Genomic DNA, 27,674 nt, shown 5'->3' with positions numbered 1-27,674 from the left:
CACTACTGTCTTCATGAAGTTCCCTTTCCAGTCAGACTCTCTTCCCACCTCAATAGGTTAATTTAAACATTTATATGGCTGGAACTTCGAGAGAGAACTAAAAAGATTTTAGACACTTACTATACTTTCCACTGTTATATGAATAACACGTTTACTTAGCATGAATGGTTAGCAAGTGGGGTTCTTACCATATTTGGAAATACCATATAGATCTTTGTCCAAAAATTGTTCCTGTTGAAGTTGGAAATTATTATCCAACATATTTTATTATACATACCTAATTAGAAATCAGACATTTGGACTAGACTTTGAAGTGGAACATGGAAACTTTCCTTCATTTTATGAAAGCTACAGGCCTTTGGTCAGTTTGGCAAGCTAGAAAGTATTCAAAGCTATTAACTTGAGGAGAATTTTTGGGTTTTTTTGGGGGGGTAAATAAAATATTGAACAAGTTATACTAAGTTATACTTCTTAACTATTATTTTCATCCCTCTATTTTACTGTCATCAGTTTTACTTTAAAAATATTTGAGTTTCAACTTTTAATTTAGCCCCCCCATACACACACACACACACGTGCACCTGCCTCCGATAAAAGAAAAAGGAACAGACTATATCACTAAGGAATCATCACTAAGTCTCAGGGAAAGCAAGTTTCGCCTGTCCGTTTTAAAGTTCTGCTGCTCAGTTCTGCATCGGTCTCTTTGCCAGAGACTGAAAACATTCCCACCCCACACTTTGCACACGCGCATCTCTTGTGTCAGCTCTGATTTCAACACCTCAAGGGGCCAGAATCGCTTTCAAAATACGAATCCCGCCCGGCGGACTCGTAAAGGAAACGGCAGCGCGGAACGAGCAGCAGCTGCCGCCCCCTCGTGGCCATAAAAAAGGAGGGGGCGGGGGCGACCTTTACAGCGCACGCGCCGCACTTCCGGGGTGGGGGGAAGAAACTGCTGGCGAGCGCGTGGTCCGAATCCTGTTGCCCGCCCTCCCCTCCACTTCCCCTCCCCCCCCCACAGCTCCTTCACCCTCGCGCGCTGGTCCCTCTTGGCTCGCGATGGTGGGGAAAATAGTAAGGCGGAGGAGGCTCCACCAGCCCGCGCCGAAGCTGTCACAGCCGCAGCAGAGTGGGGGCGAGGAGGTGCTTTCGGCGGCCGCGCTAACCTTCAGCGCTAACACCGGAAAGGTTGGTGGTGATAGTGGTGGTGCGAGGAGGAAGCGGTGAAAAGAGGAAGACAAGCGCGCAAGAGACACGTGCTTCTTGGGGGACTTTTGCGGTGACAACACGGCTTGCTGCTCAGTGCCATTCTCTCATTTAATGGGGCATATCTTATAACTCGCCTTCCCTATTTGCAATTTGCTGGCTCTTTGGCGAAGGTGCCATCATGGTTTAAGGCTCTTAAGCTCATTGACTTGTTCGTGGAATTTCAGATTATTCATTGACACCCAAATATAATGTGAAAATAAATGTATAAATACTACTTTAACGGATACTAACTATAACAAATAGGTAAAACAGGCCAGTAACAATAGGTTACTGATAGTACTGATGGAGACAACTCAAAGCCACTCTCACTGGGAGTGATTTTTTTTCACACTAGTCACCTCACTTTAAGAACTAGGGACTAGGATACTTTATGCCACCAGACTTGAAATTTTAGACCTAGACAACCTAGAACTACGCTGCCTTCAGTCTGATCTAAGTATAGTACATAAAATTATATATTGCAATGTCCTACCTGTCAATGAATACTTCAGCTTTAACTACAACAATACAAGAGCACACAATAGATACAAACTCAAGGAAATACGACTTCAGCAACAGAGGGGTCAATGTCTGGAATAGTCTGCCTGACTGTGGTTTCTTCCCCAAACCCCAAAAACTTTAACCTTAGACTGTCTACTATTGACCTCACCCCTTTCCTAAGAGGTCTATAGGGGGCGTGCATAAGCGCACCAATTGTGCCTACCGTCCCTGTCCTATTGTTTCTTTTTATTTTTCTTGTACGTATCCATTTCATATATTCATAGCTATGTTTATACTTATACCTGTTATCTAATAATCGTTTGACTAAATAAATAAATAAATAAAACAAAACTAGGGACTGCCATGGAGCTCTACAGAGGCAGAGGTGGTATTCAGCAGGTTCTGACTAGTTCTGGAGATCCGGTGGCAGAAATTTTGAGTAGTTTTGAGAAATTTTGAGAACCAGCAAATGCCACCTCTGACTGGTCCCACCCCCATCTATTCCCTGCCTCTTGAGTCCCAGCTGATCGGCTGGGTCTTCTTTTGTTGCCCTGCACAGGAGAACGGAGCTGGAAAGCAGGTTAGTGGGGTGGGAGGGAATGCAGATTTTACAGTATCCTTCCCCTGTCACGCCCACCACTGTACAGAGGGGTCTGCAGAGACCCCCCAAAAGATTGGCTCCAATTAATCTCCCATCATTTATTAACTTGTTGGCTCCCAGGGATTTATCGACCCCTTGGATACTTCCATTGATACTTTGGTGTTCATATTGATTACTTTGGGGGATCCTGGTTTAAAAGAGATTGGCAATGTGGCATCTTAATATGAGAATATGAGATACGTACCTTGGTGTACACCAAGCTCTGTCTAATCTGACTTTTTAAGGAGTTGTGTTTTTTTTTTTTTAAAAAAAGCAAAGGACTTGGTTCTTATTGAAACTTTGCTTTAGTCACCAATCACTAATATACAATCAGGATATAATGGCGACAGCTTCAGTTAAGTTCAGTATAGCTCCATTGTTAGTCCTTGTGTTACGTGTCCCAAAAAGGTAGCTATATTACAAAATTAGATAGATAAGTTGTAGTTTTTCCTACCTGTCCAAGCTTAAGCAAAAAGTTTTTTTTTTTAATTTCCATCCCATTGTCAATGGAAAACTTTCTTTTGTTAACCATTTGCCAAGATTGTGACTCCCATTTTTGGCAATACTGGAGACAAAATGTACAGTATAGGGATTCTCCACCAGATGGTGATATGAGATCCTTTCAGAAGAGTGCAAAGCAAAGCACCCTTTTATCAATGTAGTGTTTATTTGGCACAGGAAATTTCACGAGTGTATGCTGGAAAATATATCCAGAAACAAACAGATATCCTTAAAAAACATTAAGACCTGATCCATAACTGGAACTGCAGTTGGGAATTATCTATGCATATAATATGCATAAGATATTGCTTATCTTATTGTGAAAATAAGGAGAAATGTTCTGAAAGTCAGAACATTTAATCAATGGAATAGCTTGCCTCCTATAGTTCCATCACTTGGAGATTTTAAAAAATGGACTGGACAACCATTTGACTGAGATGATATGAAGTCTCTTGCCTTGAGCAGGGTTGGACTGGAAGACCTCTGAGCTCCCTACCAGCCTTATGATTTATGTTCTATGTTCAACCAATTTTCAGTTTGCAGTTTCATTTGCCGCTGACAGTCTGAGAAAGGCCGATTTTAAAAAGTAATTCCTGTGTCTAAAAAAGAAAATAAATCAAGTTGATTTTCATTTAAGCTGCATTTTTTTATAGCAACAAGAGTGATATTGTTTTGATTCTTGCATTCTTGAATAAAATGGCAAAAACAGCAGCCTCATATATATCAATTTAGTTAAAATGACATTTTGAGGAAAGAAAAGAAAAAGTACTCCCAACAAACAAACTAATGTTCTTATAGAGGTATTAAAGCCTGTTCCATAACTTTTTGAGGGATAAACTCACAATAAGTCCGCCGCTGGGACGGCCTGGCCAGCCCTCCAAGCAGCAGGCAGAGGCTTGGGGGGAGAGGTATGCGATGCAGTGCGCTGGATGCACTGCACAGCCACTTGTCCCATTGTGACTGTGGACAAGCAAAAACGGTGGGATGGAGTGGTGGCCGGCTGTGGGAGCTTCATCTCACATGTGCGGCAGAGCTGGAAGATGCCATTGGATGGCAGAGGCCAAGCATGCAGGGGCTGTGGCATGGCACTATCCCTGCCTTGCTACCTACCTTGCCTTGCGACAGAGCACCATGGGCACGCAAAGGGGAAAGTCATTGTCAGGCATGACCACTTAAAGCTGGGGTTTCCTGCTTATGTGCTAAGTTGCCAGCACAGCAACTTAGCACATAAGATCTCCCTGCTTCTCCCCAGAACAGTTCTCTTTGATTGTTAAAAACTGGGAAGCCACCTTACCCACCTCTCCAGCCACCAATCAGCTCAAGGCTCCAGGATGGGTTGCAGGGTTGCACAGGTGAGGTAGGCAGCAAGGCGGGGATGGTGCCATGCCATGACTCCTGGGTGCCCTGTGTGTCCTCCAGCTCCACTGCACACACAAGGAAAGCCTCCCGTGGTCACGTGCCCACTCCATCCCACCGTCTGTCTGCTTGCCCGCGGCTGCAATGGCAGGCCGGATCGCATGCTTCCTCCCGTGCCTCTGCCTCTGTCTGCTGCTTGGAGGGCCAGGCCGGCAGTCACAGTGTTTGGACTCACCTGTGCTGTGTGGACTGCGGCTGCTGCTGGACATCATTGGTCCCTGTGTGCTTGCCTCCAGTGCTGGCCACCCCAGGGCTGACAATCTTAACAGGTTTATTTTGGGGGATAGGGCTTATATCCAGAGCACCTTAAAATCATGCTAGGGCTTATTTTCTGGTTGAGTCTTATTTTCAGGGAAACAGTATAAGTTAATAAGCTAAATATACTAAATAATCAGCTTAAAGAACAGGGTAATGATTACATAAAATAAGATACCAAGTGATTTGAAGTATTATAAGTTCTGCAAAAACACTAGCAGTGTTTGCATACTATAGATTGGATTTCAGTAAACATGATATTTAAAGGAATATCAAAATGGAAACAATGATTAAACATTGGCTATATCTCATCTTTATTTTTGCTGTTAGGGCAAGGGAGTTCTAACATCAGACATTTTTTCTGGGGTGAATATTGATCCAAAAATTCTAGTGAAGAAGTTGGACGCTGATTCAAAGAATCCTGTTTCAGTCATAAAAGGTAAGAATTTTAGCATCTTTACACATGTCTTTGGCAATGAGTAAGAATGTAAAAATGGATAAAATATGTCTTCTGTAATGACAATAATTTGATTTGATTTGAAATGGATAAATTTAATTAAGGGATAGAAGTGGAAATAGCTTCATATTGAGCAGAATGCATACTTCATGCTTAACATCATGATAACGATGATTCTTTGGCTGCTTCTCTACTTTGTGAGAAATAGATGATCTCAGGGGATTGGAATTCTCCCCATTAAGACTTGTCCGTGATGTGATCCTGTCAGGGCATGTGAACTGGATCTAGTTCATCTCCCTAACTTAAATCAGTGCTTGCTTCCAAAAGCACACATTTTACTCAAGTTGGGAACTTGAGTTCAAGTTGAGAACTCAAGTTGAGTTCTCGAAGTCTATCTTTGTGGTGGTGGGGGGGGTTGCTCATAATACTCTTCCCTCTCTGACTATGTACGAAGTACATTTATGTCAAAATTGCTCAGAAGAGAATGGAAAACTCTGCAGCTCAAAAACTTACTGCTGATTTGTTTAATGTCCTGTATTTTTAGTGTAATAATAGAGTTTGGCCAGGGGTGGGTTTCTACCGGTTCTGTCCACCTCTGTAGAACCGGTAGCTCTGAAGAGCAGCAGACACAGAACCGGTTCTATGTCTGCTGATGTTTTTGCCCTCCCACCCACCTGGGCTCTTACCTGATCTTTATTTCCTGGTTTTTCAACTATAGCTGCCGAAAGAGGCACAGCTGCAGTTAGAAAAGCAAGAAAAGAGGGCTGTTTCAAAGGCTGCTATTCTGCAGGCAGCTGATGATGATTGCAGGCAGGGAAGCTCGTAAATCCTGAACCGGTAGTTAACCCTGTAGTATCCCACCCCTGAGTTAGGCTAATCTTTTCCTAAACAACAACTTGCAAAAATGACTGTTGTAAAATTATTTAACTTTTAAGAAATTCCTAGTTGCTGTTATTTGTTAAACTGTTCCTCAGTTTACCTGTCTATCTACAAATATACACATGCATACAGATATGCACACACTATGTAAGTATCTTGTGGTGCTTCCTGTCCCTTGCAAGAGAGGATTTCTACATAAAATTTAGAAATTAGTCCAAGAATGCTCTATATTTAAAAGAATACAGATTTTTTACCTTCTGGTGCTTAGACATGAGCAGCTAGAAGATCGGCATGTAATTCTTGCTAATATGATATTTCCCCCCCAAAAAAAAGTTTTCTTATATATGCTTGTCTGCTTTTAGTTCAAGACAGAGTTTATGGACAACTGTTCTTATAGTACTGATAATCCAGTACAGTATTACTCTGTAATATTATTTAACTAATTCACTGTGGTATGGATGCCTTAATTGTTGGGAAACTTGCATCCTCCAATCTATTACTTTTCAGTCATTAAAATTATTTACATTTTTACAAAACAATTAGCTCTTGTATAATTTTCAGAACTTTTATGAGCTAAAAGTTGCTATTTCAAGAATCTCAAATCTACCCTCTAAAATCACTTTTTTAAACTCCTAACATTTGAGTCAAACATTTATTACATTCAATACTAATATTTTGCAATTTCTATGGTAACTAGATTACAGAATGAATTGTTTTCATGAGACTTACATTTTTGGAAATAAAACAGTCAGGTCTTGGAACATAACATTGTATATAGATATCATTAGATCTGAGTTTAAAGCAATAGAGGCTGTAACATCCCAGATGTAGCCAATTTTTAAAAAAGTTTATTTGCTTCTTCATTCTTTGCTTTTCTTACATTTTGACTGATAAAGGTTCTGGAGAACTAGACATCCCTTAATGTCCTTGTTGATTCTAATAAAGTTACTGATCATTTTAAGCTTGGATAATCTTGATTTTCATTTGCATATTTAATAATTAATAGCAAAATATTTTCCAGGCCTTTCAAGAAGGAAAAATATTTGTAAAATGAATTTACAGGCTACTGTCAATATTATGGAACAAACTTTTGTTTATGTAGTGGAACTTCTTCCTTTCCTTCCTGCTCTTATACCGTCAACACTATCAGTGTGAACTACATAGGAACAAATCTGACCATGTGACCACAAATGACAGATGGAAAAAGGCCCAGCCCTTGCAAAAGAAAGGAACAGGCAATATATAGTGCAGGAGGAAAAAAAGTTGAAAAGAGTTTGAACATAACTTCTCTAGATATTTCTTCTTGTTCTGCTTGCTCCATTCCAAAAGCCCATCTCCTCTCAAATATTCACCAAGTCTGTAAGTCTCCCAACGTTTTCAACATTCTGCCAGTTTTGAAAGGCTAATGCCCTCCTACTAATGTTTCAATTCCTTTTGCATTGTCCAATGTAAGGGTGGATTCCCCAGTCCTGGTTCCCTCCATAGTTCTATGGATTGAACAACCACAGCTAGAACTCCCCGTGCCCAGGTTAGGAAAGAATGTTATTCAGCAGGGGCAGACAACTTTTGGGGGGAATGTATATGGAGAGTATTCTATTTTTCCTGTCTCCACATGCCCACTTATTAATTCTAAAACTTAAATGAAAGCTACATGGAGCCATTATAGTGACATGGCAATATAATCAATTATAGTATAAAATTGTGGTTTCAGTTCTGTAGACCAGGGGTGTCAAACTTGATTTCATTGAGAGCTGCATCAGGGTTGTATTTAACCTTGGGAGGCTGGAGTGGGTGTGGTCAGCTCAATGTCACTCGTGTCGAGGGTCCATGTGGTGGCTAAGTGCTAAGGCAGGATTTCCCTTAGATACTCTCTCCCTCTAATTATAATCCCTCCCTTCTTCCCTTCCTCATTCTCCTTTCTTCCTTCCCCTCTTTCCTTTTTCTTCCCTTGCTCTTTTCCCATCTTTCCTTCTTTTTCTTTGTCCTTTCTCTTTCCCCTTCTCCTTTACTGTCCCTTCTTGCATGCTCAAATGCAAAAGAGGAAACATTTCTCCTTTTGTTTTGTTCTTAGTTTGTTTTGCTAGCCCTCTGCCAGCAAAAATGGAGTCTGGGGTGAGGGAGGGAGGGAGGGAGGGAGATTGGAATGTGAGGGAAGTCCTTCCTTAGCACTTGGCCACCAGCAGCCATGCTGCCCTTTTGCCATCACCTTGTCCCCTCCGCCTGGCCTCTCCTGGTGGTCTCCCATCCTATCGCTGAGGAAGCTTCGCTTATAAGCCATGTCTCCTTGCTTGGAGACGGGGTGGGTGTCCCTCTGACCCATGCACTTTGCCCTCCTGCACCCACCATGAGCAACCTGGCAAGGAGAGTAAGCACAGCAGCAGTAGTCTTGAGAAGAATGTGAGTGAGGAGCTGGGCTGGGCTGTGGGGTCCTGGTAACCTGGGAACTCCAGGGCCGGGCTAGGTGCTTGCCTTCTGGGCAGCCTGCACTGGGCAGCCTGTACCGCCATCCAGGGGTCCTCCGCGTGGCCTGAGAAGGACAACAAGGCGCCTCTGGTGGATGATGCTTTGGTGCTCGCCCTGATCTTGCCTTCTTCCGCTGGAGATCTCTGGATTTCCTGCTCCCAGCCTTGTCCCCTCCCCCAGGAGCAGGAGGACGATGCTGCTGCATGTGGAAGTGTGGAGGAAAAAGTTTGCAGGAAGCAGTTTCCTCTTGAGTCCCATTTCTCCCTTGACAGATCTCTGGAGAGGAGGATGGAAGGCTGCTCCAACAAGCCAGCATTCTTATCATACACGATTGGAAATGGGGGATTCCCTTTAGAGAATGGCAGCCTCCCTCATGCAGGACCAGGGAGCTTGTTGCAAACTTTCCCCTCCGCACTTCTACATGCAGCAGAGTTTCCCTCTGCCTCCTGGGAGGGAACACTGGACAGGGAAATGTCAATGGTGTCTGGGATTGGGAGAACAACATCACCTTTGTTGTGCTGTGCGCACGCATGCACACGCACACACATGCACCATTCCAACTTTGGAGACTTTTATCCATGAGCTTACAAACTGCCAATCATGCCTGGGCTTAGGGAGAAGGCCCTCTCCTTCCTCTCTGGATAAAAGTACCCAAACTTAGAATGTGGTGTGTGTGTGTGTGTGTGTGTGTGTGTGTGTGTGTACGTGTACGCACCAGCAGTTTGGGGAGGCGAGCTTGTGAGGCACCAGATTGTCCACATGTTGAGTGATCCAGGTGACTTATTCTGTCCCACCCCAGTCCCGAGTCAGCCGTGCCCAGTGAGCGGCATTGAACCAGCCATGCCCACCTAGCTGCAGCATCCCAACTGTGACCACCCAGCCACATCCACCTGGCTGCTGTGAGTCATCATAGTCCTCCATGCAACTGGCCCTTTGAGGGCAACCATAATTCTGATGCGGTCCTCAATGAAATTGAGTTTGACACCCCTGGACTATAATGTAGTTGAAACAAGCTACGGCTTTCATTTTGTTGCTTTGAATTTATATTAAAGCTCAGTGACCTTGCCCTTCACACATATCTGTCCATGCCAAATCAGAATATATGCTGAAGCATTCAACTGGAAGAGTACACAGTTCGGAAATCCAATAAGTTGCTAATGAAAATGCCATTTCACAAATATTGACTGAAAAGAAGAGCAAGCTTTGGTGGTTGTCAGTGTCCTCTTCATGCAGCAGATAATAACAGTGCTAAAAATAATTTCGGGAAAGGGCAAGGCTGATTTACCAATGTTTGAAATCCATTTTGCAAACTTCCTTTTTTGATACCCGAGCAAGCAAAAGGATGCAAATTAGAGGTTTATTAAGAATGTTGCAGTTTGCTTCTGAGGATAAATAACACAAAATTATAGAGTTTTGTGCCCTCTTAAAACATCCTAGTTCAGTCTGAGGTAGCCATTCATATCCCATTCATGTAGTACATATTGGGGATATTTGCCTTTTCCCTATACTATCAGGAATGAATAAAGATAAACTTGTAAGGGGCACACTATGAGTTGCATGTTCTGTGATCAGTATCTCACTTCTGAATTGAAACAATGGATTTTCTGCATCTGGAAGGGATATTGGTTTCTATCACTTTTACAATAAGCAATTACAATAGGAGTTATCTTTTTTTAGAATTTATGTTTTGTTTTCACATAAAACCTTATTAAAGATATCATCTATAATCCAGTAATTGGGTGCTTATGGACTAGCATCCCAATCATGATATTTATGTAGTGTAGTTAGCATATTTTAAGTCCTCTTTATTAATTATTTACTACAGAGTTAGTAAGATGTGGACTGTTTGATATGTTCTATTTTCTGTTCAGTTGTTTACATTTGTTTGCAATACTGTCTCTCCAAAATCCAGATTTAAAATTGAAGTGCATATAGAGAATATATTGTTCCTTGATGCAAAGAAACATTATTATTTCTCTTGTGTTTCAGATGAACATGAAAAAGTAATGTCTAAGAAAGAAAAAATGAAGATGCGTAAGGAGAGATGGCTGCAAAGTTAGTATTTGTTTGATGATTTTCACAGATAGCTGGATTGTTAATACAGTATGCCAACAAGAAAATGCTCCTGGAAATATGAACAAGAATCAATCTGAACAGTTATTTCTGACAATGGGATGTATAATTCTGCTGGCTCAAATTATTTCAAAACGTATCTAATTTTCTTAAATACATAGAAATCGTACTATGCTTAGATATGTGCATATTAAATACAAATGCAAAATATTATATAGTAGATCATCATGTAATGCCTTTTAATTACAGCAATAAACCATAGAGAAATAATTCCCGTTCTGTAATTCTATAATTGCTAGGATTTTTGCCCCCAAGTCCCAAGATCTTGCCTAAAAATTACATAAGAAGTAATCATGTGAGCGAGCCATAGTCTGACTGTTGAGAAGGTTAGGTTTCTGCCTGGGGAGGCAGATAAGTCTAGTAGGAGTGTAGAAACCAAGGCCACTTTGGTGTTCTATATTGTATTTGATGGCTAAAATGATCTGGGGCTGTAGAGAAGCTGGAACGATTCCTCACTGGAGAAGAAGTATAATTTAAGTATATGGAGAAAATGGGGTGACTTTGGTGCTTCTTCTGCCTGTTTCCAGAGAGCCTTCTCAATTTTAATTGATAAGATAAGGTTTTGTGTATGTTGAATACTTCTGTTCCCAGAAACAAACATTTGAAGACTGCTGATTTAATGTTTAATATTTTGGTGTTAATTGTGTTGGCTAGTTAGGATTATAATGTGCATTGGATTGCTTTTCAGTCAGATCTAAGATCTCTTTGAATCCACATTGTCAATTATTTTATTTCCTTACCCTTTTTTTGAGTTTTAAAATAGACTTTATTTACAAAAGATTAAAACACAAACAAATATACAAATATGTAAGAATAAAAAAATATAACTAGAACAATAAACATATTTCTTTCTATTACATTTGATATTAAGATTGATAGCTCATAGTAAACAGTAGTAAGTAATCATTGGCAAGTATTCCTTATCCCTTATCAATTACATATTAGTTAATGAATAATATATTATTCTGCTATTACTATTGGATTATAACTGTATTGGTTAATTGAATGGAGCCTTCATAATATTTATATAATAGACAAGAAGCTTGAAATCGTTGTTATTATACATTCAATATATACAACTATAGTATGTGTCCTGGGTTCATTTATCCTGTATACCTTTTTTCTTGTGCTCTACCCAGCTGTACCACTTATCAATACCAAATAATACTCTGACTCTTCCTTCTCATTTAATTTGAGCGTGAGCCTCTCCATTTTGGTGCATTCATAGCTTTTTTGAATAATAATGTGTATCGGTGGTACATCGGGCCTTTTCCAATATTGCGCTAAAGAAATTCGCGCCGCTGTTAATAAGTGGAGGATCAGATATCTCACTTTGGGAGGGTATTCCCCTTTAATCATTCCCAGGAGGAACAGTTCCGGTTTCCACTCCAGTCCACATTCGATAATTTCTTCTATCCATATTCTTATCCTTGTCCAATATTTTTTAATCTCAGGGCATGTCCACCAAAGATGGAAATAGGTACCAAGTTTCTCTTTGCATTTCCAACAACTTGGATTTGCTGTTGGATATATTTTATCTAATCTAGAAGGTGCCAGATGCCATCTATATATCATTTTATATAAATTTTCCTTATATGGTATTGATTTTGTTAATGTAAGGGTTTTTTTTGCCAAATTCCCTCCCAATCATCCAAATCTACATATATATAATAATATAATAATAATGTGTATTATTACCAAAGTTTTTTGCCCAAGCTAACATTGGTCCTTTCACAATTTCCTCAGCTAATTCATGCCCTAGTAAAAAATTATACAATTTGGATATCATATTTTTTTCTGGGCCCAGGAGTATTTTATCTAATTGAGTATCTTTTGTTTCAAATCCGTTTTCTTTTGCATCCCTAATATGTCTCATTTTTATTTGAAAGTAGGACCAAATATTCCTTGGGTTTTTAGCACCTGAATCAATTTAAGTGATCTTTCATTATCTAGTATTTGGTGGTATTTAAGCTTTTTGCTAATGTCCATCGTGTTAGGATGGAACATCGCCTCCATTGTTGAAAGCCACCTCAGGATTTTAATATAATGGTTTCTTCTAATATCTATCCAGATTTTAATCAAGGATTTATGTAAAGTGTGTCTGGAGAAATATGAATGACTCTTATTATTTGGGTTCCACAAAAATACGTACCATCCTATTTCCAAATCATGGCCCTCGAGTGTTAAAATTCTTTTGTTTTCCAATTTAATCCAGTCTTTTATCCACACTAGTGCTGTTGCTTTGTAGTAGGTCTCCCAGGCAGGGAGACCAAGGCCACCATTGCTTTTATTGTCTTGTAAGTAGATTTTTTTTATTCTCGTTTTTTTTCCTGCCCAAGTGAATTTCATAACGATTTTGTCCACTTCTTAAAAAAAAAATTTGTCCAATAGTACCGGAATTGTTTGAAATAAATACAAGATTTTGGGTAGGACATTCATCTTAATCGTTGCTATTCTACCTAATAGTGAAATTTTGCATTTTGTTCCACTTTTCCAAATCCTTTCCAACTTGTTGTAATAATTTGGTATAATTGCCCTCCCTCAGGGATAATGTTCTAGGTCTTAGCCAAATGCCTAGATATTTAATCTTATTCACGATTTGTAATCCCATCGTTTCCTCTAGTTCTTTTTGCTTACTGTTTGTTAGGTTTTTATCTAACATTTTGGTCTTTTCCCTATTAATTTTTAATCCTGCCAATTTACCAAATTTGTCTATTTCATTTAATAATACTGGTCCCAAATCTATTGGTTCTTCTATGACAAATACCATGTCATCCGTAAATGCTTGTGATTTGTACTCTTGATTATTAATTTTTGTTCCCTTAATTTCTTTGTTCGATCTAATTCTGTCCAATAATGTTTCTAGGATTGTTATGAAGTCTGCTTTTCACCTCTGCTGCTGACAACGGGCATCCCTGCCTAATGCCCTTCTTTATCTCAAATGGTTTGGTAGCTTCTCTATTTATCAGTACGTTTGCCTTTTGTGTGGCATAAATTGAATATAGCGTATTTGCAAAATTACCACCAAATTTCATCAAGTTAATCTGGTGTTTCATAAAATCCCAGTTGAGGTTATCAAAGGCCTTTTGTGCATCCAGGAAGACAAGGGCCACTTGATTTCCTGGGTGCAGTTCATAAAATTCTAATATATCTGTTATCATTCTCGTATTATACCTAATCTGTCTCGTGGAAAGGAATCCATTTTGGTCAGGGTTAATTTTGTCATTGAGCACTTTCTTTAGTCTTTCTGCCATTATAGTCATGAAAATTTTATAGTCTGAGTTTAGAAGAGATATTGGTCTATAGTTCTTTATTTGATTGGCATCTGCATCCTCTGGGGATTAGTGTTATATACGCTTACTTCCATGATTCTGGAATTTTAGCTTTCAGTAATACCTCATTGCAGATCTCTAGCAACACATTCTCTAATACCGCTCCTATCTCTTTATATAACTCACTTGGAAAACTGTCTGAGCCTGGGGCTTTATTGTTTTTTTTGTTTTTTGATCGCCTCTTTTAGTTCACTCAAGGTTATTTCTTTATTAAGTAACTCCTTTTTATCCTCTGATAGTGGATGTATAGCTCCTTCTTTCAAATATTCTTCTATTTTGTTTAAATCTACTTTATCTTGTTTATATAAATTCTCAAAATACTCTCTTACAATTACCTTCTTTTTTTCCAATTTAGTCTCTATTACTCCATTTTTGTTCACTAATTGGTATATTGTTCTTTTCTGATTTTCTTTTTTTAATTTATATGCTAGCCATCAACCAGGTTTATTTGTGTGTTTGAAATAATTTTGTTTTGTATATTGTAGCTTCTTAATTAATTCTTCCTGGTCTAAAATGTTCATTTCATGCTTTGCTAGCGCCAGCTCATTTCTAATTTGCTCATCTCCCGGAGTTTCCATTTGTCTGTTCTCCAAATCTTCTATTTTTTTATTAGGGTATTTTGTTTTTCCCATCTTTTTTATTTCTATTTGCTATATATGCTATAGATATTCCCCTTAAATACACCTTTGTTGTGTCCCAGAGATTCTGCAATGAGGTATCCTGTTTTTTATTCAATTCAAAATAACCAATTCTTCCCTAATTTTTTGGTTGTAACTTTTTTTCTTTCAATGGTTGTGAATTAAGTGTCCATCTACTTTTCTTATGGATTCGGTCCTTCCAATCTATCTGCAGCGGGTTGTGGTCTGCCCAGGTGTTAGTTAAAATCTTTATTTGCTGGATCTCCTTAAATAAGTCACTGTTTACCCATGCCATATCCAATCTAGACCATGATTTATGCAGACTGAAGAAGAAAGTGAACTGAGTCACCCCTGGGTTTAGCTTCCTCCAAGCATCCACTAATTCTAGTTCTTCGGCCATCTCAAAAAAACTTTTGAGCAATATATTCTGGTTTTTTTTGATGCTTTTGTTCACATGCATAATCTTGATTGTTATTTGCAATTGCATTGTAGTCTCCAAATATACAAATTCTTGGGTTGCCAATTTCTATCAATTTCTCATATAAAGTTTTATAAAATTCATTCTGATTTTTATTAGGGGCATATATCCCCACTAACATCATGCTTTTATTTTGTAGGACCACCTCTACCATTAATATTCTCCCCATTGTATCGTTATAAATCAATTTTGAGGTTATTTCCTCTATAATATACAGTACCACTTCTCTTTTTTTTTCCTCTGCTAATGTTGTATACATTTTCCCCAATCTTTTATTTTGTAGATAGCTCTGATCCTGTTTTTTAATATGAACCTCTTGGAGGCATATTATATCGGCTCTCTGCTTCTCTAATTTGAAAAATATTCTCTTCCTCTTAGGTAGGTCATTTAATCCATTAATGTTCATCGATATTAGTTTCATTCCTCTTTCCATTTACCCTCTAGCTTTTATCCCTCGTTAGGTTTAGCCGTTGTTTGACTCCTAGTTCTCACTCCTGTCTCTTCTCGAATGGCTATTTCTTCTCTTCTTTCCTTCTCTTTCTCTCTCTCCCTCCCTCTAGCTTTAGACTGTGATTCTTCTTGGCTTGAAGTCTCGGGCTCATCTCTACTACTCAGTTCCTCTTCTATTCCACCTATTTGTTCGAAGAATTCTTGTTCCTTTATTAAACTGTCTATTTTCACTGTCTTCTCCTTCCATGTTGCCAAGATACCCTCTGGAATGATCCATCTAAAGGAAATGCTTTTTTTATTAAGGTAATTAGTGAGGAATCTGTAATCTTTCCTCTGCTCATGGACTCCTCTTGGCACCTGCTTCAGCACAATTACTTCTCTACCTTTATATTTTATTGTTTCTTCTCTTGAGATCCTGTAGATTATATCCTTAACTCACCTCCTAGCGAACCTGATATGAACTTCCCGGGGGAGTCTGTGCCTCCTCGCGTAACTTGTGTGAACTCTATACACGTCATCCAATTCGTTTACTACCTCATTTTTATCTCTTTGTAAGAGTTTCGCGAGTATTTTGGCCATTGTCAATGCTAGGTTTTCTTCTCTATCTTCTCCACATTCTGAAATCTAAGGTACTAGGAGGCTCTGTCCATCTTGAGGTGGATTAAAGTCTCTTCCATCTCTTTGTTCTGGTCTGTAATATTTTTATCTATATGTTCTAGTTTCGTCTCCGTTTGGTTGGCTTGTTCTTCAATTATTCTAATCTTTTCTTCATTTATCTTATTGGAATCTGGCCTATTTTCCCATCCAAGTTCTTGATTTCAATTTTCATTTCCCCTATTTCATCTTTCAATTCTGTTTTCATTGTTTCTCTATCGGCCCTACTTTCAGTGTGGTTTTTTGACATCAACTCCTGGAGTGCCAACATCGTTCCTTGAATTGCTAACAGCGTAGCTGGAACCGATTGAGAGCCAGTTGAAGTATTTGATTTCTCCAGGGCCAACATCCCTTCAATCGTTCATTGTGTCGCTGGTGCAGGGCTAGGTAATGCTACTGATTGTACAGATTTTCTCCCAATCTTTGTGATGGTAGTGATACTGCTCATCATACCTTTAATAATTCTATACTGTTCATCCACTATTCTAGTTATATTATCCCAGATCATGTTACCAATTACCATCAACTTTATCAATATTTTATGCTTTTGATTTCCCTTATTAATAAATCTGAAATTCTTATTATTGAATGGTTAAGTTAATTTCCAGTCCCCATTTGTTTTAAAGCTTATTGCCAGTTAATCAACTATGTACTCAAACGTTCAAAACCTTATCAACCGTTATTAAACTAACTTCTCAGTTAGGAATAAATTAAGGACTTAATAAATCTTAATAACTGTATTCTAATATCGGATCTCAGATAGTCCAGTGATTAGTCTTGTTAATGAACTAAATAAATATCCCACAGTGTTATAACCTGATATAAATATTTGAAATAGTTATAATACAGTATTTTATCTATTGCTTTTCTAAATAAAGTATAAAATTAAAAATTTAAATTAACACTTCTTATCTCTTAATAGACCACAATATCCAACCAAGAGAGGGGGAAAAGAAAGAGAAAGGAAGAAAGAGCAATTGTTTATGTTGTCATTGTACTAATCAATGTACTAAATTCATTAATCTACAATAAATCAGCTATATATAAGAAAGGGAAAGGAAAGGGGGGGCAATATCCGAAACAGAAATTACAAAGAAATTAAATTATAAGGTTAATAAATATCACTTCCCAGGCCAAATTCTATATAGAATAACCAATCAGTATTAGTCTCTTATTATTAAGTATATATAGATATATTAAGTATATAACATAGATATATATAGAATAAAACTATCCAAGCCCAGTAAATTCAAAGGAGGGAAAAATACTTCAAGAGGGGGAGTATAGAATCTCTTATTATCTTACTGTCACCTTATCTTACTATTAAATAGTAATGAATACCTAAATACATAAATAACTAACTCTATTCAAATTTTAAATACAATAGTAGAGACAGCTAAAATAGAAAATATTTATCCAGCTTATTTTGTATCAATTCCGTTCCATTCTCAGTTCTATTAATCACTCCAGTTACGTTGATACAATTTACCGAGGTCGTCTACTTTCAATGGCCACCTCCATAGTCTGCACCGTCACTCCTCAAAGCTTTTTAAGTTCTGTCCAAGTCCCAAGTCCCTTTCTCAAGCGGAATAGATTCAGTAGTCTCGCTTCAAGCAGTTGATGACAGAGGGCTCCTTCCAGTAATATCCCCTTGTCTCTCCTTCTCGATTTTCTTTTTTAAAGTTGTATTTCCACTATTTCCCAGCATTGGGGATAGAAAACTAGATCGCTGCCGTCACTTTCCACCTTCACTCCTTTCACTTTGGGTTTCAGTAATACAAGCAGTTCTTCTTCCCACGATGTTCCAGTTGTAATACAAAAGATATTTCTCCTACTGATAGCTTGCCCAATCTCAGCTTGCTATCTCCTCACTGCTTCCTTTCCTTGCTGGTTTGTCGTGTTTTCGGGTCTGCCCGCGCCAGGCTGACTTCTTTCACCCCGGACTTTGGGCTCTCTTCCTCACTGCCTCGGGATCCCAAGTCCTGATTGGCTCCAAGAGTCTCTCCTCACTTCAGTGATCCCTTCAGGATCCAACCGCACCACAAACGGCTATGCAAAGGCAAAAAAAAAAAAAACAGATGCAGGGGAGCAGGACAGAGTTTCCCTGCACCGCCACGATGCGACATCACCGGAAGCCCCTATTTTATTCCTTACCTTCACACACTGCACTTCATCGTACATTTTAGATAGTCCCGAAAAAAGAGAAAGGCTTTGGCTACCTTAAAGAGGAATGTCTTTGGCTACCATAAAGTAAATGGGAGTAGAAGGGGAAAGAAAATAATGAGCCACTCGTGACAAGAAATATGGGATTTCATGATTCAGCACAAAGGAAGTGGGATGAACAAAGGAACATAGACATCTAGAGCTTCTTCATAAGTGGAATCCTGGAAGGCCACTTAACAACTAAAACGATTTCCTGTGAGGACATTTTAATAACCAAAAATTGTTTCTCAGGATAGACAAAGTGTATTTTTAAACCGGGTACTGATTGTGCTATATACCCTGTTTCTCCAACAATATGGCCTCCCCCAATAGGAAGTCCCAGCATGTTTTATAGTCATGAAATGAAATTAAGCCCCTCCCCCCAAATTTAGGCCTATTTTAAAACATGCGAAATGGGGGGAATGGTGGGGGGGCTTGCCGTTAGGAAGTACTTTTGTTGCACACCCGGATATGGTGCTGCCTGCGTTGACCCTGATACGAAGTGCCCCACCAACGCCGAGGTCAACATCCAAGCCGTCGCCACCCGCCCGAAGATACAAGGGGGGGGGGAATTAAGTCACCCCCGAAAAGATGGCCTAGCCATTTTTGGGGGGCTCAAAAAAAAATAAGACCCAGCCTTATTATATGAGAAACACGGTAGATTTTGCAAACAAATATCAGTGAGATGTTTCATATCAAGATTAAAAAATGCAGTTAACTCACTGAGCTTTCATTAAAGATAACCGTTATTTTAATGATCTCTGGACAATAAAATGAATAATAATGATAAAATGAATAACATAGTAGATATTATAGAACCAATTTCACACTTCAATCTTAGAAGATCATTAGCATATCTATGATTTGAACTTATAAATACCTGATGTAATGAGAGAATGATTGGAGAAGAAAAATAATGAGACTTAATAATAACAGCTCAGCTGTTTTTAGAGGGCAGAGATTTCCCTGCAGTTTGTTAGTTAGGGAGGAAATTAAAATGGAAAGTCTGACAAAATGTCTTATCCTTGTACTCTTATCCTTGTACTAACTATTCTTTGGGAAATAGCTGAACTACTGAAGGGAAGGGGAAAGGATAAGATAGGAAAACTACAAAAAGTGTAACCAAGTAATTGATTTGAATTCAATTGAACTGTCACAGGATGGCCCTTTATAGATACAGCTATAGGTGAAAGAAGAGAACCAGATTGGTGTGATGGTTAAGGTATTATAGTAGACTAGCAACTGTGAGACCATGAGTTCTAGTCTCACCTTAGGCGGAAGCCAACTGGGTGACTTTGAGCCAATCATTTTCTCAGCCCTAGGATGCTGCCAAAAAACCTTGCCAGGAGAACTGCAGGGATTTGTCCAGGCACTTGCCAGGGGTCAAGACTGAGTTGGCGGTGCATAAGAAAGAAATATATGAAAATAAAATTTTATTATCCCCTGTAGCTGAAATTAGGAAATTGATGTAATGTTGCAGGTTTTTTTTTTTTACTTCAGCAATAATCAGTTACAATTGTATGTCTACAAAACAGTTGATATTACTTCCTTAAACATCAATGTAGTAAACTAATTGTTAGGAGATTTAATTACTTGATTAGCAAATGTAATTCTGTAACTATCAAAGCAAATATATTTTCAAAGGTTGATTTGCTTTCTGCTTGGTTTTTTTGGGGTGGGGAGGGGAGAGAAGACATTCTGTTTTTGTCCTACTTCTTTTGACAACTGGAGAGTTAAAGTTCATCCTAATGGAATAATAGCAGTTTTATGTATTCCATTCCGGTCACAAATAAATCATGTTAAATTGAGAAAGGAAGAAAAATAATTCAAATTTTGACCATTAAAAATGTACCCTGTGGCTTAACCCCTAAAACGATTTCATAGGAAAGGAATTCAAAATTAGGTATGTGCAAGCTTTAAGTAAGTGACATTTTTGGAAAGCTTTGAAGCAACACAACTTCATAACTGCAGACCAAAAAAAGAAGTGTTGCGGAGCTGAAAATACTGACAACTAGCCAAGAGAGTGCTTCCAAAGAAAAGTATATACAGTCCATATTTTTCATAAGCATCTATAAAAAGCAACTATGTCAGGTCAAATGAAAGTTGTATGTTGAGATGTCAAAACAGCATAACTCAAGGAAGAAGGAATAAAATGACCAGGGAAGTAATAATGTACTAACTGAATTAACAGAATGCTTGCAGCTCAATAGTTCATACAGAGACGGTCGGGGAGAGGAATCCATGATAATGTTGGCTAGGTCTTCAGTTAAGAAAAAGACAACCAGATTGAACTAATATTCCAGCTCAAAATATGTACTTTTCAGTCTTCTTTTGAACATTACAGTAATAGGAGTTTTTAAAATTATATCAAGCCTTTGAATAAATTGCAGTAAAATTGGCCGATTGTTTTAGCACTTTGAAGCTTTTGAGCTTGTACTGTTGAAGCTAAAAATGCTGTCATTCATTATTGTAACCTGGAATGAATAAATATTTATTTTTTCTCTTTTTCTTCTGTCTTTCATTCTTATTGAATTACCAGAAACCTTTAAAGGACCATTAGGTCAGAACAAAGCTAAAAGAATAGTAATATTTTCCCCCAATTTACTGATATTTAGTCAGAGAGTAAATATCTTGACAACATGACTGAACAAACTTTAGCTATTTCCTGAATGAAGTAATTGCATAAAATGTTTCTCCTTGAAAATTTTATTGATCAGATACAAATCTTTCCAAAAGAAAGAACAGAAAATGTGTCTGTCTGTTTCATATAAGAAAGCTGTTGCTACAAGTTGGGAGAATAAAACCAGCGCTTTAGATTCCTGTTTCTTAACACTTTAAAAGGGCAATAAACTATTAATTATTAAGTATATCACATGTCTATTTTCAGTACTAGGGAGGGGTGCTTCTCTTTACCTTTATTTAAGAAGGACGTGGTTTCATTTACTTTGCACTAAAAATAGGGGTGAATCAAGAGATTGCAGAATACCTATTATGTACCAGACTGTTATAATTCAGGTATTTGATTTTTTTTTGTTCGGTTTTTTTAAAAATCTAAGCAGTAGTATCAATGTTGAGATAAACCCATTGGCATAGGCTTTGATTTCGAAGCCCATTTAAAGAAAAGTTTTGACAGATATTTTCTGAAAAACTTAAATAAATATGGTGAGCTGTTCAAGATAGTAAATTTTTACAGGTTGTCCTTGAATTATGACCCTTCATTCAATGACTGTTACACAGTATTGAACAAGGAGATTTGTGACCGGCCCTCGAATTTGCCATTGCACTTTCCTCACAATTTGGGTGCTTAGCAACCAGCTCGCAATTATGATGGTTGCAGTATCCCAAGATGACATGATCATCACTTACAACCCTTTCTTCTGACCTTCCAGAAGCAAAGTCCATGGGGAAGGTTGCAGGAGATTGCAAGTTGCTCCCTCAAGTTGCCTCCACCACTATTTTGCCTGCCCGCACAGGCTCTGTAGTACCTGCGGCATTCTCTCCTATGCTACCTTCCCATGCTTCATAGCAGATGCCCACCCATGCTCCATAGCACTTGCCTGCAGCACCCACCCACTCGCCCGCTCTACTGCCCTCCGAACTCTAGCACTCTCCCATTCGTACCTTCCCCACCAGCTTGTTTGCCTGGGACCAAATCATGATCATGTGAGGCGCTCACTTCAACGACTCGCACAGTCCTGGGGTTTCAACAGCAGCCAGGACTGCTCGGATTGCCATCATTCAGCAATGCGGTCATGTTACTTTGTACTTTACAACTACATTGCTTAGCAGTGGAAATGTTGATCCCTATTGACATAACTCTAGGACAACCTGTTATGTAGAGACCCTGTTGAAAATGGAGAATTCTTTATATATTTGTCAGGTTTCTCTGAAAGTTGGCATAGTTGGAGCAGAGGCTCATCTGAGGACATTAACCCAAGGATAACACATTCCTCGTATTTACCTAGTTTAGAGAGAAGAATATAAAATATGAACTTTCAACTTCAAAAACTACTATTTTCCCAAACCATAAAACCTAGTAGGTGTATTTATTCATTCTTTTTATTTATTTATTTGCATCCCACCTATATTATTTTTATTATTATTACTTTTACAAGGCAGTGAACATATCCAACATACCCTCCTCCCCTTATAAGATTCATTCATTTGTTCTTTGGATTACTGACTCATAGCACATTGTTCCATTAATCTTATTGCTGACTTACTGCTGATATTTCGTTATTTTTGGAGCTTTGCATTTATCATTGCATTTATACTGCAGGGCTTATTCAGGCAGCAGTGCACAATTTAAAAATTAAGTTTCACAGAATGTTAAAGTACTTTCCTAATGAATGTTTCTCCCTTAAATAGAAATTGAGAGCATTAAGTTGGCAAAGCAGCAGCACAAAGCAGAGGCAAAGCGGAAAGCTACTCCAGTTGTTGGAGATATGCATCAATTGCTGGATGCCCTGCCTGAGCTTTCAGACCTGGTGACAGTAAGCAAGTTCTGCAAACAGCGTAATAAAATGTGAGTGCTTTGAGTATTTTAATAGATGGTTCTCATTTAAGCAAACTGTAACTGCCTATAAGAAAGCTTCAAGATCCTAGGCTTTGCTTAGGTTCTAGACACATAAATTTAAAAAAAAAACCCTCTCACTTTTTGCTGTTAATCAAGATTAGGAATAAACTTTTTGTTGGCTCCTACTAAGGAATGTGCTTTCAAAATTTTCCAATCCTTTGTTGACTGAAAGGATACAAAGGTACACATGTTTGCTTCAAAAGAGAAGAGCAAACTCCTGAAGGCAGGTTTTAGCTAAAATCAGGACTATCCTGAATATTGAAGATAAATATTGGTAAATAATTGAAAATGTGAAACTTTAAGGTTATTATTCCAGGAATGTATATCTACAGATCATTTTTCAATAAGCTTGTCAATTTGCCTTAAAGTAAATTCTCAAACTCAAATTTTTAAAATTGTTTTGCTATTGTGTAATTTAGCAACTATTCAGTTGATAAGTTAATAGATGCTTACACAACGATAGCATGAGAAAAATGAGGTTTCCGGGTTATTTCAAAGTTGGAAGTAACATGGTTCTTCCTGTCATAGAAATGGTATTTATTTGGAATTCAAAGTAACACAAAACTGTTCAAAAGTGATGGATGCTTTTAGAAAACAAAACTGGGTAGAGTGCATTCACCATTATTTTTGTGATCTTTAGGCAGAAGAAGAAGAAAGTGTTGACAAATTTCAACCAGATGAAATCAGCCGAGAAACGCAAGGTCTTGTAAGTATTGATAGGGAAAGAAGTCTCTTGAACAATGACACCAAAATCTGCTGTTATCACAATTGCAGAGCAATTCTGTTGTTCTGCTGTGGGAAAAGGAGCGGCACCCGGATATTGCCAGTGTGATGAATTTGTACAGATTCCATTCTTAACCAGTAGCTGTGAAAGCACATTCAAAACAAGTAGTACTTGCACCATCTCACATTCCCTAGCAATTTGTTGCTGTCAAACCCTCATGTAGCCACTGACAGTGTCCCTCATTGAGCAGTGCATCAAAGATAATAATACATGTTGACCTTTACTCAGCATTTAGTGTGCAGCATATACTATTGATATTTGATCTAATGTGCTGCTCAGAAATTAAACAGAAATAAACAGGGCAATCAAAATCCTGGTAACGAAGTGCCCATAATTGAGAAGGTTGTACAACTTGCTTAACAACTGATCATTTAGCAAACAAAATTACAACAGATCTCCTCAGAGCTACTTATGACCTGGTTTTGAACTTCTGATGGCTGCACATACACACCTGCAAATTACTGCATTTGGGGAATTTGACAACCCAATTACATTTACAGCCATTTACACAGTCCCACTGTTATGTGACCATTATTTTTGTGATTTTTGCCATTTAATTCTGGTTTCTAACAAAAAAATGCCCCTTGAAGGAAACAGGTTTATCTAATGACTGCAGTATTCACTTAATGACCACCACAAAAAAGGTTGCAAAACTGGAAACAGATGTTGACCTGTTTAATGACTGCCACGACATATGGCTGTAATTTCAGGCTCAATTATGGTTGTAATTTGAGGACTATGTGTAGCCAAATTGGGAACAAACTGGGATATTTACCCTTAGAATGGTCTTGTGCCCTCCAAATACTTTGGATTTTAACTCCCATAATCTCCAGCCAACACATTCTGGTTGGGCTTTATTCAGTATATCTGGAAGGCAAAAGGTGCCATAGGGGAAAAAATGCTTCCTCTCCTAGAAAATCTAGCAATTAATGCCCTACACACTATTGCCCTCTACATCACATCCCATTTGTTTTGGAGGGCTGATAACCCTCAAGGGCATCTTGTTTCTGGGGAAATGGGATTATATGGCTATGGAAGAGATTCACAAAATCAGGCTCTCTAATTTAGTAGAAACATTTTCCTGTAAAGAAGATGCCAGTGGGAACTATTTTGTAAAAGTACATTAATATATATTTTTACAGACAATAGGACAGTGGGTGAGCTCAGCTGTGCCTTGTTAATGTGACTTTAATTTTTCTATATTATAAGAATATATGCTGAGAGCATTGGCAATAGGATTTATTTAAAATGTAATTCTTAGAGCTCTCTTCTTATGGATTACAGTATTCAGTGTACATATGCTATCAGTTTGGTTATGTCAAGTTAGTAATATCTGAATACATTAATATAGTGTAGCAAAATATTTTCCTTTACTAAAAACATGCGTCTTTTGTTAGGAGATTTCTGCATCCTTCGTACTTCAGTCCCTCCCCCCAAAAAAAAAAAAGTAATGCCAGCAAATTAATTGATACATTTCTCCCCTTTTCTTTTTCCAGGGAAGAGGAAGTGGCACAGTTTCACAAGACAATATCAAACCCTTTGTTCAAAGACAACCCTCTATCAATCATTAGTCAGCATCTTTCCAAAAGACTAAAACAGGAGAAAGAGGAAGAACCACTTTAATATAATGACTGAGTATGTTTGAAAACTCCAGCAATTGACTCAATCATGGCTTTATCTGTACAGTAGTTTAATGTAACCTTCAGAAACCAGACCCAGTAACTTTGTTTGCCGAGCACAGAAATAAGGTGATCAACTTCAATTTATGCACTGTGGGTACTAGTTACAACTCTGGATTGTTTTGTTGGAGACTTGTGGAACTCTGTAGATTTAGACTTTCTAATTCCCCAAATTTATCCTAATTATAGTTTTGGTCTTTTTGTTTCCCTCTCTATAGCTTCTGTAATGTATGTATGAATCTCCAACTTTCTACTTCTGAGTAATGTAAAAAATTTTGTTTCTTTCTGTGAGCAGTTAAATGGCTGCCTTTAGAGAATTGTTTTGGTAAATGAAATGTGATTAATAAAATACATAGTGCTTTGCTTCTCTTTGAAAATAGGCAAAAATCACTTTTTAAAAATTTGAAATGTGATGTCACACTTGAAGACCGTACATATTAGATATATATATATATATATATTAGATGTGTAACACTCAGTTTTGTATGTGTGTATGTGTATGTATATTTGTACACAAACATCAGTGTTTGTCTGTATAATACAGTGGTCCCCAATCTTTCCAACTCCATGAACCAAATAGTAGCCGTGGGGGAGGGGGGAGAGAATGGTTTCGTACATGTGCCCACTGTTTGCAGCAAATGGAGCTTCACACACTTTTGTGCCACTTCCGCAACCTAGTTCCCAATGGGCTATGGCCCAAACCAGGCTATGGCCAGAGGTTGGGGACCCTGGCATAACACATATTTTCATTAACTACTCTAGATGAAAATGGACATTACTTACAAACAGCTTGTTTGAAATTCAACAGTGGTCCCCAACTTTTTTGGCTCCAAGGACTGGTTTTTGGGAAGACAAGTTTTTCCAAGGACTGGGGGGGTGGGGGAGGAGCATGCAAGCTAGATCCCTTACATACACAGTTTACAGTAAGGTTCACACTCCTATGAGAATCTAAAGTCTGATTATCTGAGGTGAAGCTGAGGCAGTAATGCTCACTTGCCCGCCTGCTGCTCACCTCCAACAGTATAGCCCAGTTCTCCAGGCCACAGACTCCTGCTATAACATAGAAATGCTTACATCTTATCTAAAATAATGTCTGATTAAATTAAGATAATTACAGAGTATTTAAAAATAATATACAATATCATGTAAAAAGCTATAAAACTATGACTTGAAGAAACTATAAGCTAAATAATAAAAGAATATTTTCAGCTAAACTGAACTTGTTGGTGAGATCCTGTTCCTTGCCATAAAATAAAGTCTGTGTTGTGACTTGTGGAAAAGTCATCCAACAATAATAAGTGGGCATAAAATTTACCAATATGGTCTTGAGAGTAATGAGTGGAAGTGGCTGGGGAATTTGGGGAGTTGGAGCCACAGGTCTTAACGTCATCAAGGTTGGACACCCTGACTTAGACTATGTAGGTAGTCCTTAGTTAACAACAGTCCTGTTTAGCTACTGTTATAACAGTGCTGAAAAAGTAACTTTATGACTGGTCCTTGAATTTACAACTATCACAATGTCACCATGGCTCCATGATCAACATTCAGGTACTTAGCAAGCAGTGGGCATTTATGACTGTCAAAACGCCCTGCAGTCACATGATCTACATTTGGGTATTTTGCAAGTGGTGCCTGTCTATGTCTGACAAAAGCATCCATAATCAACATCTGAGTAATGTGCTTATTGACTCGTGTGTATTTTTGCTTGTGATGATATAATATCATTTCTTATTAGTTTTCTAAAAAAAATGAAGAGAAATCTCTTGCTGTTGCCATTAAGAGCATTCAGAAATCAACACAAAGCATTGCCACATAGCAGAAGAGTTAGCCTGCCCTTAGCAGACTTAATATGTTATATTGTGTCCTAGGAGTATGATCAAATTTGACTTCTAAAAGAGGCCTCTTTCCATTAGCACCATAGATTTCTTCAGGTAAACAGCTTGTTCTATCACCTGTCGTTAAACAGAAAATTTGGATATTGCCTCATCATCTGATAACTCCATGTAACTCCACATTATACAAATGTTTTCAAACCACTTTGTTTGCCATAAAAATGCTAGGTTTCCCATTTCTTACACTATAGTGGCCACAAAATGTTCACATATTTCTTTATTCATAATTGTATAAATACAATGGCATTTTCTGGCTCTAATCCTCCATCTAAAAGTTGAGGTCTCTGTTTTGGCCACAGGAAACATTAGTGCAGTTACCATTTTATTTTTTATGTATAGGCAGTCCTTGACTTATGACCTCAGTTGGGACTGAAACTTCCATTGCTAAATGAGATGGTTGTTAAATGAGTCACACCAAATTTTACAATCTTTTTTGCTATGGTGGTTTAAGCAAATTGCCATGGTCATTAGGTACAGTTGTGTGAAAAAGAAAATACAC

The 27,674-nt window shown here is 38.2% G+C and overlaps 1 protein-coding gene across 1 annotated transcript; it reads left to right on the top strand.

Moving 5' to 3' along the window:
* The first annotated feature begins 741 nt into the window (after positions 1-741).
* Positions 742-26,491, top strand: SLX9 (SLX9 ribosome biogenesis factor). Its single transcript, XM_026679062.2, has 6 exons — positions 742-1,185; positions 4,889-4,997; positions 10,347-10,412; positions 22,613-22,769; positions 23,461-23,526; positions 25,101-26,491. The coding sequence occupies exons 1-6, from the start codon at positions 1,057-1,059 to the stop codon at positions 25,225-25,227; spliced, it is 654 nt and encodes a 217-aa protein (XP_026534847.1). The 5' UTR covers positions 742-1,056; the 3' UTR covers positions 25,228-26,491.
* The last annotated feature ends 1,183 nt before the right edge of the window (positions 26,492-27,674 follow it).

Source organism: Notechis scutatus, chromosome 1 (assembly GCF_049901735.1).
Source record: "Notechis scutatus isolate UNSWTSFEM ecotype Mainland chromosome 1, rNotScu1.2, whole genome shotgun sequence".
NCBI classification, from domain to species: Eukaryota; Metazoa; Chordata; class Lepidosauria; order Squamata; family Elapidae; genus Notechis; species Notechis scutatus.
The sequence above is the reverse complement of the archived record's forward strand: the minus strand, read 5'-3'. Positions and strand labels throughout refer to the sequence as shown.

What these genes read in the sequence shown, in the direction of transcription:
- SLX9 (XM_026679062.2), top strand. Translation starts at nt 1,057, where the DNA reads ATGGTGGGGAAAATAGTAAGGCGGAGGAGGCTCCACCAGCCCGCGCCG. An exon ending in TCAGCGCTAACACCGGAAAG is followed by an intron (nt 1,186 to 4,888) that starts GTTGGTGGTGAT and finishes TTTTGCTGTTAG; the next exon opens with GGCAAGGGAGTTCTAACATC. An exon ending in GCCGAGAAACGCAAGGTCTT is followed by an intron (nt 23,527 to 25,100) that starts GTAAGTATTGAT and finishes TTCTTTTTCCAG; the next exon opens with GGAAGAGGAAGTGGCACAGT.